At 39.0% G+C, this 19,603-nt stretch overlaps 1 protein-coding gene across 1 annotated transcript in view; it reads left to right on the top strand.

Annotated features, from left to right (window-relative positions):
- Cntn3 (contactin 3) overlaps nucleotides 1-19,603 on the top strand; it is a 380,871-nt gene that overhangs the window by 353,633 nt on the left and 7,635 nt on the right. Inside the window, exon 20 of the mRNA XM_042273722.2 lies at nucleotides 11,708-11,894. Coding sequence (XP_042129656.2) covers nucleotides 11,708-11,894 — 187 coding nt within the window. The remainder of the gene's footprint in view (nucleotides 1-11,707; nucleotides 11,895-19,603) is intronic.

Below are 19,603 nucleotides of genomic sequence, written 5' to 3'. Positions count from 1 at the left end.
AGCAGGAGCACGGCCAGCCACAAAGCAATGAAGGGAAAGCCAGTCCCTGCTGTGTGAGCAGTTTCATAAGCTGCATGCTTTCAGGGAGCTGGACAAGGTAACATGTGGAAGGTATTTGTCATAACATATGGCCCATGAAAATAAAATGCCAGCTGGAAACCATGTCTAAAGAGACTATTTAAGATGTTTATTTGCCAATTTTATTCCAGTAAATAGTCTCAAGCAGACACTGAGTCCTAAGCTTTCTTGCTTAAAGAGAGCTTGAGGAAACTCGGGAAGAGTTGAGTCACCTGGCCTGATACCTACCTGATGCCTTCTAGCATTCTTTCCATAGGGTAAGAAACGTCAGTAGATAGTTCTGTGTGTCTTGGAGGGTGCTGAGAAAGAAAATATGGAAATTTTTGGGTCTTGGTGGGAAACATTTTTGAAACTCCCTAGCAGTGCCCAGCCAGATTCATGGCAAGACCACCGAAAGGAGCAGCTGTGCTCTGGCATGCAGCAGTGATTTCCCATTCACCTAGAATAGCCCAGCACTGGTACGCCTAAAGGGCTAAAATCAAATGTCATAAAAAGTTACCTGTCCCAGCTTTGGAAAATGACCCAGGGAGTGACTGTAATTGACATTCCCATAAGATGAGCAAGACAAAGGATTCAGTTTTCAGTCAAAACTAGTCAAGGAAAATCAATGTATATATTTGACAATCTTTGGTGAGGAAATAGAAATGCATGCCAACCTTGAATGCTTTTGCCCTTACAAACAAAATGCAGGATCATAAGTCCCAACATGGCTGTACCTTGTGATACACTTAAATGAAATAAATGAGGACATCATTCTGGACTTGTGGGCTTATAAAACATCTTGAGTGTTGGCTCTTGGGAATTGTTAGCACGGGATATTTACATGTTATGGATATGTGTGTACACATGATTGTAGAGGCCTAAAGTTGATGTTGAGTATCTTCCTCTATTTCTTTCCACCTTTTATTTTTGAGACATAATCTCTCACTGAACCTGGAGTTCATTAGTTCAGAAAGACAGCTGACCAGTAAGCCCCAGATATCCACTTGTTTATGGCCCCCTAACATGGGGTTTTAATCCTACAATAAGTATGATTAAAGAAATGACCGACACCAGAGCTGCACCAACTTTTTGCATTTAAATCCCGGGGATTGAACTAAGTAGGACACATGAGTTCTGAAATGACTGTGCCATGTCCCCAGCCCTGACTTTTTAAATGTATAAATTTAGCTGCTGAAGAGTTATTCAGAAAAGGTCATTTTATTGAAAATAGATTTCATGTCGGAAAAAGCATGTGAGCATGTGATTGATAGAAAATCAAAGAATCTTAGCATCTCATAGAGGTTACACTGTTTTCATGCAATCAGATCTTCCTGGGTGAGAAGATAGGCCCCATATGGAATAGAGAACTTCACTTAATTGTTTGTTCCTGTTTCCCAGGTCCTCAGGGTAGTATGAAAAAAAGATGACTAAATTAATACAGTTTGGACTTTGCTGTTTGGGGAGTGAGCTCCAGCATATTCATAAAGCTTTCAAAGGTTCACTTAAAATAGAGATAATACTAGCCAATAACTCAGAGCTTAGAACTTAGAATTAAGTGAAAGAAAGCTCCTTGCCCATCCTTAATAAATGGGGAAGTGCTTAGTCTTACTGCAACTTGATATGCCATGTTTTGTTGATACTCATGAGAAATCTGCCCTTTCTTGAACTGAAATGAGTGGGAGAGGGTTAGAGAGGTTGGAACAGAAAGGGTTGGGGAGAGGGACTGGGAAGAGAGAAGGAAGGGAAAACTGCAGCTGGGATGTAAAATAAATAAATAAATTTATTTGTTAAAAACAGCAGTATTTGTCAAAACTGCCCAAGGAGACTTACAGCTTCCACTTTCTGTTTTGAATATTGGACTTGGATTCAAATTTCACTGAAAAAAAATAATTAAAAAGAAGGAAAGAAAATTCAGGAAATAAAATAAGTCTACTGTGCATCAAATGTGTGACCCCAGAGCTGTTGTTCCTGTTACTCGTAGGGCAGGGGGCAAGGGATTGCAAGAACAGTGATAATTCAACTTTCTATATAAACTTTTGGGTTGGGGAGTGTTTGCATTTTTCCTGTTTGTGCAAAAAATAACAAACAGCATCTTCAAATGTAGCACATACAGTGTATGCAAAAGAAGCCATGATTGAAAATGTACTCTACAAGTGTGTGGTTTGCACAAAGAAAAAGAAAATGAACTAAGAGATCTATGAACTGGTGGGGAAAATGTTAAGAATTCATTTATGTAATTTTAGACTGATAAAAATATACCTTTTCTTAGTTTCAGCAATTATTTCAAAACTAACCTGGAAGGATAAATGACTTAGCAGAGTAATTAATTATCAGTCATGTGGCTGAGTTTGTGGGTTGCAGTTTCTCAAGTTTGTCTTTGAACTTGTTAATAGCTCCCGCCTCTCTCTCATCTCAGTGAGGGCTGATCACGGCCCATGTGGCAAGCTGAGCACATGTCGTCATTAGCATCAAGACTAATTTTCTTTCTGATTTGACCAAGCGTTAGTTGAGAAGCTCATTTCCCTGGGCTCCAATTTATTTCATCTGCTAAGCAGTTACACTTGGGCTCATGTCTTTCCTGGTGCCCTTTAGAATATGAACAAGAGAGGCAGACATGATAAAGAAGAGGCAGAAGCCTGTAGGGGTGTGAAGATTGGATACCTGAGGAAGAGAACACACAGTTATTAGATGGTGTATACTAATAATTTCCTCCTCCTTCTCCTCCTTCTCCTCCTTCTCCTCCTTCTCCTCCTTCTCCTCCTCTTCCTCTTCCTCCTCTTCCCTCTGCCTCTGCTACTACCACTTCTGCTTCTTTGGAAAAAGATACTTCGACAATATCATACACATATATAATACATGATGATTACTATCATCTCCCATCCTCTTTTATCTCCCTCCCATCCCTATGAACCCCATCCTCCTCCCTACAAATCCCTTTTCCACATCATGTCTTCTTTCTTTGGTGAACTACTGAATTTAACCAGGGCCATCTGTGTGAGCATGGGTATGAACTATTCATTGCAGCCTGGAGGGCTAACAATGAGGACTACCCATCCCTCCAGGTAACAGTTAAGGGAGGGGTAAGGGACATGTGTGCTCCCCCATCTATGACTGACTGTTAATGGCAAGCCTAGTCTTGTGAAAGCCTATTACAGATAACTGCAGCCACTGTCAGTCCTTGGTTGCAATGGCCATATTGGGAGCTAAGCACTCTACACTCACATATTCTTAGCACCTTGAGCAACCATGAGTCTCTGAATTCACCATGATCCACTGCAAAGATCAATTTCTCTGATCAAGGCTGAGAGTAGTATTTTTCTGTGTGTGTATGAGTATAAGACAATTTAGGAGAGCATGGGTAGCCTCTGGAACCTACTGGTAAAAGAGTGGTACATCCACTATCAGGATAGATAACTGCCTTCTTATCATATTTGATTTTTGCTCCACAGGAGGGAATTCACATTAGGTACTGTAAACCTAGTCAAAATCCCATGACAGGGAGGTCAAGGGCTTTAGTGAGGAAACTATTGTTATCGCTTTACTAAACAGACATGATATACCTTTCAAACTCCCTTATAAATAACTGGAATATTTATACCCAGAGAATAATGAGTGGCTAGCAGTGACTGCAGAGACTCAATCTTGATCAAAGTATAGAGATGAATAATTGTTTAATGCCTAGCTATAAATGGGACATGTCTATCATCCCTCCAAAGCTGAGAGAACATCACAGAACAAAGGACAGAAAGAATGCAAATGCTGGAGTGAAGTAGGAATCAATATGGAATGCTGACTTTAAAGCATGGCTTAGGTTCTGTATTCTTGAACTTGCAGCAGCTTTAGTTATCTGTGCAAGATCTTCGAAAGTTTAGACCAGTCATCACACTGTCATGGAAGTGAGAGGGCTCATGCTTTATGCCCACCAGAATTTATAAACAGATAACAATTGACATCATTTATAGTAGTGTAGCCATTGATAAGTTACACATTATCCTGTAAACAACCTTAATGAAACTCATTGGGTCACTAAATGAGTTAATAATAAAAAAGAAGTAGATCTATATAAAAAGAGAAAGGGGATTAACTTGGGTGGCATTGGGAGAAGAGAAGTTAATGGTGGTGGATACAAATGAAGCACGTTATGTAACTGATTGAAAATATCATAATGGAACTCTTTATTATATACCTATTATAAGATCTTTAAAACACTGCCTTGACCATAAAATTCCTTATCTGGAAGTCTTCAGTAACCTTAATCATTCTAGGTGCTTTATATGGAACCTGAATCTATGAACAGAAATACAGTGTCAAATTCTAAATTGACCCCAGCTAAATTGTGAAGTTTCTCAAACAATATTTACCTTCAATAAAAATTGTTAATACAAGTATATATAAAAAAAATGGCTCTCCACTTCCCAGCAGCTCTCAGTTACCAATAGCTGCTCAGCTAGGGGTGAGATATCCTGAGTCCCTTCCTCATCCATGCTCCATTGAACTTCTGCAGGTCTTCTGCATCCAGTCACAGCTGCTGTCAGTTCATATTATTTATAATAACCTCTTGTATTTATGTGTGTGTGTGTGTGTGTGTGTGTGTGTGTGTGTCAAATTAGAAGAAAAGTTCTCATAGTAAAGAGAAATGATAAGGAAATTCTAATTACCCTAGTTTGAGCAATGTATGAAATATACAGACACTAAAATGTCACACTGTATGACATTAATTTTGCCTTAGTTTCTTTTCCCATTGCTATGATAAAATACTTCAACCAAAGCAACTCAGGAAGAAAGGATTTGTTTCAGCTCAGAGTTTGAGGTTCTATTCCAACCTGGCAAGGAAGCCATAGCAGCTAGTCACATTGTGTCCCCAGTAAGGAGCAGAGAGCAATGGATATATGTTTCTGCTCGGTTTTCCTTCTCCATTTATCCATTCTAGCATCCTAGACAGGGAATGATGCCACCCACAGTTGAGTGGGTCTTCCACCTCAGTTAAATGCAATCAAGATAATCCCCACAGATATGCCCAGAGGCCTATCTACCATTTAATTCTACATTCTGTCAGATTGACAACCAGCATTAACCATAAGAAGTATGTACAATTAACACATGTTAATAATTATTTTAATTTAAAAAAGAGAAGAAATAAGCTCATACAGAATCATTTTTTCTCAGTGTGTGAAATAAACCTATACATGTGAACACAGCATATTTAGGGAGAACCTGATAGACTTTTGTTTTAAGTCTGGCAGAGGAGTAAACACAAAAGAATCCCTCACTGAGACTTCTTGATGTCTTCATCCAGCCTCTTGTTCTAAACAGCTGTACCGAACATATTTAGTCCCTAACATTTTCATTTGACTGAAGAAAAATATCAAATATTTGAGTACCTTCTCTGAGAGTATGGAAGCAAAGGCATATGCCTTTATGCTCATTCCTTGTTACTGAGCAAAGAATTCACATAGGAAAATGAACACAGGAAAATTGGACACAGACAATTGAGATATATTTGCATAAGGTAGTTCAGGCAAACTTTATTTAAGTGAGTAGGTGCAGATTTTAAGAGAGGGTAGAAGACAAGAGTTTTGCAGTTGAGGCTGGTTGCAGAGCAACGGGGACTCTTGTGCAGCCTTGGCTTTCAGCCATATAGTTGTGAGAACAACTTTTGCTTCCCAGGTGTATCGTGGTTTTACTAGACACCCCCTGCAAATGATGTCCAATGAGAAGACAGCAGGAAATGAGCCAGATTGATGTGTGCAGTTGTTCCACATGGCTCTCCCAGGGCCAAGAACAGATTGACCATGAGGGAAAGATAAATGTGGACTTGTTTTCCTAAAATAGCTCAATGCATTTTTTTCATGCCTTCTGTTTATTTCAGTGTGTTCAATGTAACAGCTATGTTAAAAATATTCCTCCTTTCGAAAATCGCTAAGCATGCACATAACCACTTTCATCTATTTAAAAGTATTCTTGATTTAATACCTGTTCTTTAGTGGCTAAGCAAAGGTACCATTTTTCAGTGCAGCATGTTTATGTACTACATTTCAGTTATACTTAAATTAAGTGAAATCTCTGCTACAGTGATAATAAAGAGTCCTCGCAGCAGGAGTATTACTTTTGGGTAACCAAATTACTTGCAGAAATAGAGATAACATTCTTAATCGTGACATTCTTCCAGTTTGTTTCTGTTTACTTATCCAGATTAAATTGTATTGACTGGCAAAATGGTTTTATGATTCAAAAGGAAAGCAAAACAAACTTGTATTATCTCATCAGCAAATTAAAGCACTACGTTTCATAGATACTCAGAGAGTTGGAATTTAATACCCAGCCTGGTGAAGGAAGGATGGAAGTATTCTTAAATGGTGTTGATCCAAGTCTTCTCACAATTCAATGATGTTTTGTTCCAAAGTCTCAGGGGAATTCTGAAACTATTGATAATAAAGTTTATTTTATGAGTGATAGACTTAAGAGATTACTAATAACAAAATAGATCACATATGACAGCATACTCCAATAACAGTTATTCTAATGTCATCTCTCTTTCTTAAAATACCTTTCTCTACAGAAGTTGCAAGAAGCTTGTGGTCCACTGAGGATAACTGAAACTGTAGAGAATGAGACTGTGTTTAAGGAGGAGACTTGCTCAGCAATAGAGGTCTGAGAACAGTCAAGTCATGTCCTATGGTGTGAGACTGCCCTTAGCAATGAAGTAAATGAATCACACATTCATAAACAGAGAGAGAGAGAGAGAGAGAGAGAGAGAGAGAGAGAGAGAGAGAGAGAGAGAGAGAGAGAGAGAGATTCCTCTCCAGCAAACCAAGGTGAAGGTGTAATGGCTCACTACCATTATAGAGACAAACTGGACCTAGCAGGTTTCTAGCTATGGAAAGTGGCTGAGAAGCACAGTTCACCCTTAATCACCTTTTTCTTTCATATGGTTTTCCATGTTATTTTTCCCACAGTAAACTCTGAGTGGATTTACAAGATGAAGGTGCCTATGCCCATTAAATTCTGTAAACACTTATCCATGTGTCCTTTGAATGTTGTTTTTCCCTATCTCTTTTTCAGGATTCTAGTTGGAACTACATAGCCCATCTTCCATGTCTCTTAGCTTCACTTTCAGAACTTTGTTTGTTTGTTTGTTTGTTTGTTTGTTTGTTTGTTTGTTTCTCTGGGCCATGTTCTGGACTAATGTAGAAATACGTCCACCATTCATCTTCAGCTACATTCTTATCAATGATTTTATTTTTTTATTTCTTTTCAGTTATAAGAGTTTTGCCTGCTACTTTTCAAATTTAGCTGACTTTCTATCTATTGTCACATAATGATTTTATCCTGTTTACAGTACACTTGGGTATTGTAAAAAGGATGACCTTTTAGTCTACTATAGTAGGCTGGTAGCAAATATCCCACCTATGACTCTTGGTACAGTTCTCGTTTACAACACTTGAGTTTCTGCTCCTTTTTTTTACAGACACTGCCCTCATGTTCTCCCAACTTCATAGCAGTTCTTTTTGGCACACATTTGCAAAGTGTTTCCCCCACTGTAGACACTTTTCTCTTCATATCTCTGTGTTTTAGCTGCACCTTTAAACTGTACATCAGTGAGATGATATTATATTCTCTCAGTGGGAATGCTGTTACTATTTGAATCTCAAACAGAACCCAAAGAAAATGGAATAATGCAGATTTATTTAGCAGCTAGGCCTGCTGACACAGCTAACTCAGGGGGACTGACAGAGGAGCATTACTAGTTCAAGGCCATCCTGGGTTGCACAATGAGTTTGAACTCAAGCAGCTTAATGAGACTCTGTAAATTAAAACTAAAAAGATGCCCGAAGCACCAGGGTGGGCTCTTCAGCATTGCCCTTGCTAGCTCACCCCTTACAGCAATGAGCAAGGGACAGGGCCAATTTTCCTGCCATTTCATCCTCAGAGTCAGCTCTCCCACACCTATACCTTCAGGGCTAACTCCACTGTGTTGCCCAGGAAAGGTATAGGGGCCACTCTCCCAAATGGTGAAGACGGTCTAGAGCTGGTGGGCTGACCAACGCAGCAACTACTCAGGCCCAGAACCAGGGTTATGAGTTGGCCCACCCCAACATCCACACCATCTCTGATCTGGTGGAGCACATGAAGGGGCCAGTCCTGCAGACCCAAAGCTGCAGAATCTCCATGACACAGGGCAACAACAGGATATTCAAGAGGAGTCCTATTGAGGGCCTAGCATCAATAGTGTATAAACCAGAGGCCTCAAACCAGACCAATCACTTTGCAATGAACACTTACTTGCATACAAAGATATATGGATAAAGGGGTCTATAGTGTGACTCATAGTGTTACATTACGGCTTCCATGATGAGATTTTTCCTTTTTCTCTTTTTTTTCTCTTAAATTTTATTTTATTTTGTTTGTTTGGGGTTGGGGAGGTTACAAGGGCAGAGGGTGACTACGAAGGGACAGGAAATGAATGGGATAGAGATGCATGATGTGAAAGACACAAAGAATAAATAAAAATAAAGTTTTTTTATAAAAATCCCAAAGATAAATAAAGCGTAGATAGACCCACTTATACATACAAGGCCCTATGTCCCAATTCCTAGCTCCACAACAAACAAACAAAACAAAGAATAAATAAATTTTTTATGAAAAATATTACAGAACATATTGGAATACTTACAGAAAACTTGCTTATAGGAAATTTCTAACTTCTTTTTGTTTAGGTTCTGGCTATCTGTGTATTTATTCAACTCTTTACAGCTATCTAAGAAGATTGTCAGTCTTCACTGACTAGTATTATGTTCAAATTTGGCACACATTTTCTCCGTGTCTAAATATTTCTAATATTCATCAACTATGATCTAAAGATAAATCTCTCCAGTCCTCGGATATGGGTTATAGTACTTTAACATGTATTGTTCACAAGAACTTTCAAGATAACTTTCAAACTCTATAAATGTGTTTATAAAAGTAGACTTCGTATGCCAGTTGTGAATTATTTTTACTTCTTCTTTACATCAGTCTACCTAGGCAGATTTTCTTAGGCAGCTCACACTGAAGTAATTTGATATCTCACAAAAAGAATGACTCGTGGATTAGAAACTAACAAGAGACCAGAAGTTAAACAGGATCTTCATTGAGTTATCAAACTTCTCCGTCCCTCTCCTGCATCATCTGTTAAGTGAGGATTATTATAACGCAGATTTATGTGATACTTTCCCCAACCTGTGCTGTATCCCGAGCCACAGGCTTTCCGGCTGTCTATAACATTTTATTATAATTATTGATTAGATGTCATTCTTAGAAAATAGCTAGACAGTGTCCTCAAGGACAGGTCATCTAAACCTCACAGTACATATAGTGTTCGGTATTGGTTATATAAGATTTATGTCTGCTAACATTTTGCTTATCAGTGGAGTGGCCTTATAAAGAAAATCATATTTACTGGGTTCAGATACCCCATCTGAGGTTCTCATGAAAATGAATAACTCTTTTGCAAGAGAAATGCAAAGAAATAACATCAAAACAGCATGTATGGGGTAGGAGGAGCTTATAATACAGAGTGAGGCAGAGAATGCTAAACTATTTAGTTTTGTAATTTAGAAACATTATTGTAAATATATGTGATTTACATTGGGCTATTATTTTTTTAAAGAATAAATGTATAGGTGCTCATTTGGAAAAAAACATAGTAACTTCTAAAATATTTTTGCTTGGAGGGCTAAAACCAATATCCTATCCAACTAGTCAGTATGATTTGTTTGATCTACATAGTATTGTACAGAGCATTTTAAAACTGGGCAATTTTACTCAATAATTAGAGTTCTGCATCTTAAATATTTCACTTTTTATCATGTACTATCTGTAGCCTAGGCTAGCCTTGGACTTGCTTTGTAGCCAAGGATAACTTTTAGTACTAATCATCCTGCCTCTAGTTCCAGAGTATTGAAGGTGTGAGCCAACACACCCAGGGGTGCTGGGCATTGAGCCATGTGCTCTGTGCATGTTCAGTGAGCATTCTACCAACTGAACAACCACAGCTAGAAACATCAAATCTGCTGATTCAGACAGAGCTAAGTCCATGAGTCCAGAGGTAGCCTAGTCTACATAATGTCCATTATCTTCAGGATTGTGAGTGTAGATATCTGTTGCTAATTGTGTTGTGTTCAAATTAAAGACAGTTGTGGAGTTATAAAAATTATTTTAATAGTTATATTTTAGTATAAAAGTTTTAAGATGAATGCTGCAATAAAAGGTTGTCAACTACAAAAAAAGAGAAGGGCAAGCATATTTCTTTACAAAAGTACATTATGCACGTTTTTAGGTGCCATCTTTTTTATATCTTTATGTTAACTTCATTATTTATGTTAAACAATCAAATGTTAGTAACTGTTCTTATTCCCACTCAACATGTGGTTGTGTTTTGCATAGGCTTTTTATTTCCATATTTCGTCATTGTTGATTTGTTTTTAATCTAATGAAGACTCTAAACTTACAAAGAAAGTAGCATTTTATTGCACAAATGGAAAATATGTACATATATTTCATTTATGTTTTAGTGTGTGTGTTTATGTGTGCGTTTGTGTGTGTGTGTGTGTGTGCATGCACATGTATGCGTGTATGAGTAGCATGCCTGTAGAGAACAGAAGTCGATGTCTGTTATCTTCCTCAATGGCTTTTCCACCTCATTTTTGCAGACAGGGTCCCTCACTTACCCTGGAGTTCACTGATTGGCCTAGACCTACTGGCCAGCAAGCCCCAGAGGTCCTCCTGTTTATGCACCCAGAACTCAGATTTATAGGTGCATGTCAGCACACCCAGTACTTGCCGTGAGTGCTAAGGATCAGAACTGCGGTGATCCTGCTTGTGCAGCAAGCACTTTATCAACTGAACAGTCCCCACAGTGCCCAGACAACGGTTTTTGCATTATCATTTATTACATCTCTTTCTGCCAAATATTATCACTGGTTCATATTTGTAACCTTATAGCATGTATGCCTATGCCAGTTTAATAAATCTAAAATCATTTTAGCACATCACAGGATAGCAAAACCCATGTAACATATTTTAACATGTTTATTCTTAAAATAGCTGCTTTGGCTGCTTCCTGCTTCTTGCTGCAGATCTGCAGGCACAGGTAAAATTGGTGACATTTGAGCATCGCTGTGGGATGTTCCAGGGGCCAGTCTCCTTTCTCAGATCTTCCCCCTCTAACATTCCACTTTCTTCCCAGAAGGAATGCCACTTTCCTGTGGAGTTTACTCATGCTTCATTAATGCATTCCAGCACTGCAGTTCTGAGCTTGAGCTAGGCTGGTAATGGATGGGAATGGGAACAGCTTGGTGTTGGGTGTGTTTCTCCTCTGCCTTCCCACTTGCAATTTTGTACTCTGCTGCACTCACATCCTGAATGACTCTGCTTCATTTGTTTATGTAACTATTATCTAACTCTTCTTCTTCATTCCCCTTTTCTGTATACCAACAGCTGTGACAAGGTTGAGGGCAGCACCTGGCACACAGTGGGTCTCGTGGGAATGCTGGTGGAATAAACAAGAAAATGCATCATAGCACCCATGCTAATGAAAATGACTGAGTTTTGGAAAAGGCAATATTTGGTCCAGCTGTTTGCATGTTTTATGTCTGCTGTCCACCAGGTGCGGTACTGGAACAATGGAGGAGAAGAAGAATCATCCAGCAAAGTGAAAGTGGCAGGAAATCAGACATCAGCTGTGCTCCGGGGCCTGAAGAGCAACCTGGCATATCACACAGCCGTCCGGGCTTACAACAGCGCAGGCGCTGGTCCCTTCAGTGCCACAGTAAATGCAACCACCAAGAAAACCCGTAAGTAGCTTCTCACTTTTCCACTTTCAGAATGGGAAGAAAGGGACTCTGCAATATCAGTGACGGCCTCCTTTATCACCTAAGTGGATAACTTGTTATTAACCCCACTGAGTGATGGAATCCACTTCCACAGCTCACAAACCCAGAGGCCTGTACATTGCCACCTTCACAATATCCCTAAATCCTGGGCTGGAGAGATGGCTCAGTGGTTAAGAGCTCTGGCTGTTCTTGCAGAGGACCTTTGAGTTCAATTTCCAGCACACACAAGGTGGCTCCCAACCATCTGTAATGACATCTGGTGCCCTTTTCTGGCATGTAGGCAGAACACTGTATATGTAATAAGTAAATCTTAAAAAAAAAAATCCCTAAATCCTTAAGTAGACCTTCCATTTGGACACAAATGTACATTGTTGAGAAAATGTGTTTATGGGTCGATCTAGTCTACTTTTTAAGTGTGGTAGGCTTTGTTGGGTCAACCATTGTGGGTCTTTAGTTCTCTGAAGCTTGTGTTAAGCATAAGTAACTGGAAGCTGATGCCAGCACCCAGGAGCCTGCTTTCTAAACCTTTCTTTCTCACATGTTTTAAAAGATTCTGACATTAATTCAAGAGTTATAATAATCAGATAGTGAGGTCCACATAAATATAGATACACAGTAAAAATTCTAACCAGCAATACCAATATTGTCTTCCAAACTGAGTTTCTGTTACCTATGTATTCACAGTTTAGCTCATGAGCTGTGGTGATGTTATAATTAAATTAGTCATCAAGAAAGTCAGTTATTTGCATTTAGTTACTTTCTCTCAACATATACACTCTAGTTTAAACTGTTTCCATTATTGTCATCATGGTCATAGTTAAAAGTGGTTGAGAAAATTCATGTTCCAAGTACTTGATGATCAATCCCTTCCGATTTCAATTCTAAAGGTGAGGAAAATGAGGCATGAAAGGGTTAAGTCCCTTGAGCACATTGGTATTTTTGTTTGTTCATAATTGTCTTCCTGATTTATTTTCAAAATTTACTTGAGTAGATCTCTATGTTTCACTAAGTTTATACAGAAACAAGATAACTGTTGTTCTTGGTTGGTGCTTGAACCATTTTGTTTGCAGATTGCCATGTCCAAATTTATTTGAAAGCATACACTCATTGCCTAAACTGCTAAGAATGCTGGAAATATATAGATGAATATATAGGCAAGTGGTATTACAATACTGGTAATTTAAAGTACACATGAAGTGTAATCTTACTACTTTAGATGTTAATTAACCACTGTCATTTGATGGAGGGAATTTGTATGTTTATCCTTGCATTATTTATAAAAAAGGAAAAGTGTGGCTAGCAGCTTATTAGCATAATGAGCACTGCAGAGCTACAGTGCAGCAACAAAGCCATTTATTCCCTTCCATAGCATCCATTTGTAAGCAACACACTAATGTGGGGATTTAACATTATCTTTGCCTAATTACTAGGGAAAGTGTGGCCCATCCCTTATGAATAACACATAGTTAGACCAAGAGTGTGCTATTTGAAAATACATAAACTGAAAAAATGATCTGCATTTATAACTTTTCAGTAAAGATGTTTGGTTCTCTTGATAATAATTCAGCATTACTGACTTACATATTCCTCATTATTTACATGTTCAAAACCATTATCAACCAAAAATGCTGGTTACAAAAATACATTTAAGTAAGTTTACTTGACTCTTTGCTCTAACTTAATAATCAATGGAATTGCTTACTAGGAAAATTTTAAAAGACAACATTATGGGCTGGCAAGATTGCTCAGTTGGTAAAGGTACTTTCTTCTGACCTTGAAGACCTGAGTTTTATGGAACACACATGAGAACAGAAAAGAACTAACTCTCTCAAGACAAGTGTCCTCTGACTTCACAATGTGATGTGGCACATTCATATGCACACACACACACACACACACACACACACACACACACACACACACACTAATTAAATAAATAAATAAATAAATTATGAAAAATAGCTATGATATCAGAGGTATCAGTGATGAACTTAGTGTATTATGGAAACAAAAGGGTAGCCATGTGTTAATAAGAATATCTCAATAGCATACAGTGAATGAAATGAAGTTATAAAACATAAGCCAAAACCCTTTATAATGGAGAGACAGCACGGAAAGACAAATGTACACATAATGATGATGATAATTATGGTTTTAAGAGCTAACACTGTGAGCAATTTCTGCTCACAGTTCATAACACTGTTCGTGTTCTGATTCCTAATTCTCATGGCAACACTGACTTGAAAGCTATTTGTGTCTTCACTTTAGAAATGAAAAGGCTGAGCCACAGGAAATATAGATTCCTTCAAAAAGATGATGGAGTAGGTGATGGGACAGTCATTCAGAGTCTGAAACATTGTCCCCTCCTCTCTTCCAACCACATATTAGAAGGTCCACATCCCTTTCAACACCAGTGTTTATTGAGATTTTTTTTTTTTTTTTGCTCTGTGTTCGGTGACTGGATAAGATGGCCAGAGGTAGTCAGGAATCCAAGGCTGGTGCAACTGAAGTTTGGTGAGAATTTCCCCAAGTGAATTAAATCTCTCTTTAACATAGTGCTCTCCCAATGTTGTAGTTTACCTACAGTCTGCACACTATTCTATAAATGCTGTTAACAAAGGTTTTCTAAATTGTATGGGAAATTCCATAAATTCTTCAGTCATCTTAAAAAGTGCATATAAAGAACATGCATTCTTTTTAAAAAGTTGTGCGAGTGATTTTTAAAGCATGTACCAAAATAGAATAAGATGCCATCTTTCATAGCTATTTCTGATGTTGTTACTGGCAGCTTTGAATAATCATCCTAGGCATTGATGAGGTTTAACTTCAAGTCCTATTTAAGAACTTTTGGCAAGGCTTACATGATTATCATTTGAAGAAATCATCTGTGTGCTGCAGGTATAAAGAGCTAAGATACCATTTGATTCCTGGTGTGGTCTCTGTTTTCTCCTCAAGTTGATGAAATTTACAGAGTCCTTTGTGCCATATTCAGCCAGACTCTGTGCCCAGTCAACTTCCAGCCCATGTCAGGCTCTCATTAAATGCTGACTGGATGACTGAGTGGATAAATGAAAGCCAAAGAAGCAGGCCAGCTTGAAGTACTGTTATTAATCAAACACACTTCCTCCTGACTGCACATTGTAAATTCAAAATATATGCTGCAGCCTTTTATGGTCTAGTTTAAAATTTGCAAGCTGTGTGTCCTTGTAATCATGGGATTCAGCATGTGAGAATTTCCACCCATGTAGACTGTAGATGTAGTTTCTGATTTAAAATAACAGAAGGATTCTTAAACAGACTACTGTAGCTTCCATTAAACACTTAATTTTTGGTATCCAAATACTTGTGCTTCCCAAAAGCATCTTTAACTTAACAGTAATTAGCCTCTTCAGTAATTGAAGATGGGTTTCTGTCACTCAAATCCCAAAAAGAGGTAACTCTTATGATCATCCATCTAATGAGACTAATGAGAAAAATTTGCAGATGGCCTGAAAATGATAGAAAGTGTTGATTTCTAAAGGGAAGCATATTGGCAGTCTCATGTCCAGAATTCATAAGAATGAATCTACAGGACAGATACTCAGCAGCCTATGTGATAAACCTCCAATAGCAGTTCTGATTGCAGTGTGGATGGATTCAGATCAACAACATCTTCCAAAGTCTTCTAATAGGATGTGAGTCTGAGTCTTTCTTAAGCTGAGTTCTCCTTCCTGTCCTTCATCTTAACTCTTATCCATTATCACACCCCCATTTCAGCAAACACAACCTGATGATTTTAGTCCTTAGGCCCCAAATCTCAGGCACACTTGACTCTTACATTGTGTGTGTGTGTGTGTGTGTGTGTGTGTGTGTGTGTGTGTGTGTGTGTGTGTTAATTTATTATGTGGAGCATGTACAGGCCACAGCCCATGTGTGGACATACAAAGAAAATTTGCAGAAGGCACTTCTCTTCAACTTTTGGAGTACTGGGGATTTCACTCAGGTTAGGAGGCAAGTACTTCACCCCTGAGCCACCCCACCCCACCCCTGTGCTTACTCTTAATTTTGGCCCCTAAAACTGACTTGGAATTGACTTCTGATTTTATCAAGAATCTGCCACTTCCTGTGAGCTGGGGAATGACTCAATGGGGAAAGTGCTCAGTGAGCAAGCATGGGGCCCTGAGTCCAAGGCCCTCGAACCCACAGAAGACCAGATGTGATAACTCCGGTGCTCTACAGCAAGCTGGGAGGCAGAGACTAATGCATCCTCAGAATCTCTCGACACATCTTGCCTGGAATATGCAGGGGCAAACTGAGGACTATTTCAAACAATTTGGGAGGAGAGAGGCCCTACACCAGAAGTTGTCTTCTAACTTCTAACCTCTATAGTGCTTTATAGTATGCACATCTCTGCTCATCTGCTCATGCTCTCTCTCTCTCTCTCTCTCTCTCTCTCTCTCTCTCTCTCTCTCTCTCTCTCTCTCTCTCACACACACACACACACACACACACACACACACACACACACACACTGTATTGACAGCTGCTACTCTGGAGCAAGTTGCTTCTGTCCTTCCTGGGATCAGAAGTGGGCATTCATTGTTAAGCAGGGCTTGTCTCTCGTAAGCCAGGGTGATCTTGGGACCATCACTCTACTGTTCAGAACTTTCCATTCACTTCCCATCCATTGCAGACAAATATTAAACCATTGATCATCACCAAACATGCTCCATTTAATATGTGTTTATTACTTTTTAGAATTGTATTTTATTCATTCTGTATGCATGTGTGAGTGGATTGTATGTGTAGTAGTACTGCAGCTTACATAGTGAGATCAGAGGACAACTTGCGGAATTCGGATTTCACCTTCTACCAGGTGAATTGAGGAGACCGAACTTGAGTCATCAGCTTTGGCAGTAAGCCTCTTTGCCCACTGAGCCATTTTGCCAGACCTTAGATATACACTTATTTTACTGTTACCTCCCCTTAACCGGAATATCAACTCCTTCGTGGAAGAGAGTTTTGCTTCATTTCATTATTTATTTTATTAGTCCTTAAGCTCTGTCTTCATTCTGATAAACATAGTTGGGCCCAGTATCTACTGGTTGACTCTATGACGCCTGCCACTGTTCATAGAGACACCATTTTAGCCTGAGCCACTCCTAGTGGCTATCAACTAGACTATCTATCAACTAGACTTCTCACCATCTGTATTTGAATGGTCAAACTCTCAGAAAAGTAGGCTCATCATTCTTTCTGGTGACTCCACTCAGAACTGCATAGGCTTCTTACTGGCTTCTTAGGTTAATGAAAATGGGTGAACCAATTGTTAGACAACCAATTTCCCTGCCTTGAAAACCATTGGCAGACCTGCAGAGAGCAAAGGAACTTATCAGTTACTTTTCTCTTGGCAGTGACAAAATGCCTGAGAAACCTAAGGGAGGGTTTGGTTTGTCTCAGTTCTGTGGCTGTTAAGTTCCCTCTGTGCAAGAGGATAGGCACATTTCATTCACAGTCAGGGAGAAGAGAGAGATGTATGCTGGTGTACAGCTGGCTTTTTCTTTTTTTCAGTTTTATTGAGTTCGGGACCACACCCTACAGAATGGTGCTGCGCACCTTCAAAGTGGTTTTTCATGACAGTTAAATCTCCTTGGAAACATCCCCATAGGTGTGGTGGTATTGTGTTCTCCAAAATATTGTGCACCCTAATAAACTTATCTGGGGTCATAGACAGAACAGCCACAATATTAAATATAAAGTTTAGGCAGTGGTAGCACATGTCTTTAATCCTAGCATTCCAAAGGCAGATATCTACCTGGATCTCTGTGTGTTCAATGATACAGCTAGGCATGGTGACTCACGCCTGTAATCCCAGGGAGTGGTGGTAGAAAACAGAAAGGTATATAAGGCGTGAGGACCAGGAACTAGAAGCATTTGGCTGGTTAAGCTTTCAGGCTTTTGAGCAACAGTTCAGCTGAGATTCATTTGGATGAGGACTCAGAGGCTTCCAGTCTGAGAAAACAGGATCAGCTGAGGAACTGGTGAGGTGAGGTAGCTGTGTCTTGTTCTGCTTCTCTGATCTTCCAGCATTCACCCCAATAACTGGCCTCAGGTTTGATTTTATTAATAAAAACTTTAAAGATTCATGCTACACATAGGCACAAACATATGCATAATTAAAAATAATTAAAAAATAAGCTGGGCAGTGGTGGCACATGCCTTTAATCCTGGCACTTGGGAGGCAGAGGCAGGCAAATCTCTGTAGACCAGGCTAAGGTCCAGGATAGCCAGGGCTGCAGAAAGAAACCCTGTTTTGAAAAAACAAAATAATTAAATAAATCATTAAGAAAAGTTTCCTATGGTATGATGCATTTGTCCCATTTGTAATAGTTTCACTGATTGAGACAATATGTATCTCAGTATTAGATAGAGAGTGGCTTCAGGTTATTTCATTTTTTCACAATACCGCTTGTCTAACCAGCCTAATTAAATTAAATCTAAAATGGTAATGATCTTCTCAAGCAACGTCTAAGTGCAAAATGTCCTTTTCAGGTACTGGCGCTACCATTCACTTATAGAGAAATCCTCTTATTATCCTCAGGTGGCCAAGAAAAAGAGATAGAAAAGATAGTTCCTTATAATTGACCACAGGAAGCATGAGTTCTTAAAACTCCATAATTTCAAAGGATATGCCAGCATCACTATCACCACTATGGAAACACCATCCTTGAAAACTGCACACAATAATGTCCCCTATGTCAGCAGCCTCTATACTGTATCATACCAATGAAATCCACTCACTGTAGAAAATTTGCAGAACAAAATCATGGAGTAGACAATAAGAGCCAACTATAATCCCATAACCCCAAAACATCATCCTAAGAACCTCATGGGATGTGCTTCCTGGATTTCCATTCCACAGATGTTCTCTCTTTGGCTGTAAGTTTAGTTGCCTATATATTATAAAAGCACGTATGATGGTTGGTGTTAATTGTCAATTAACACAATTTAGAATCACCTTGAGAAAGAATTTTGTTGATAGAATGTCTAGCTCAGGTTGCCCTGTGGGCAACTCAGGTTGGGGAGCGGGGCATGAATATGCAGCATAAAGGTGAATGGTACCATTCCCTAGTATTGGGTCCTGAATTGTACAAGAGTAGAGAGAGCTAGCTGAGCTGAAGGCATGCACATGTTCGTTTCTCTCTGCTATTGGCTGGGGATATAATGTGATGACTTGCTGCAAGTTTCTGCCTCAACTTCCCCACAATGACAGACTGTAACCTGAGACTGTGAACTATAAACTATTTGTCTCCTCACTGCTTTTTTTTTTTGGTCAGGGTGTTTTATCACTGCACCCAGAATAAAACCAGGGCACCATATATGTGTAGTATCTCACCTTGACAACCAGCCACCATTCATTTGGCTCTCTTCTCATTGATAAATATGTCTTATGCCCTGGCTTCACCCAGGCATAGTCAGTCACTGTCATCACTTCTTTGTAGAGAGACATCTACAGAACAACTGGAATCTCTAATAAAGCTGATGTTGAAAAGTTAGAAAACCAAACACAGGAAGTATCATGATGGATGCTTGAAGACAGACCACCCTACTTGGAATAGTGCTACTTTGTTATATGATATTTTAATTATTTCAGGGATTTTAAATGAAACAAATTAGTTTTTTCTGTTATA

The sequence above is a fragment of the Peromyscus maniculatus genome, chromosome 3 (genome assembly GCF_049852395.1).
Source record: "Peromyscus maniculatus bairdii isolate BWxNUB_F1_BW_parent chromosome 3, HU_Pman_BW_mat_3.1, whole genome shotgun sequence".
NCBI lineage: Eukaryota > Metazoa > Chordata > Mammalia > Rodentia > Cricetidae > Peromyscus > Peromyscus maniculatus.
This window is presented reverse-complemented; position numbering and strand designations above follow the sequence as displayed.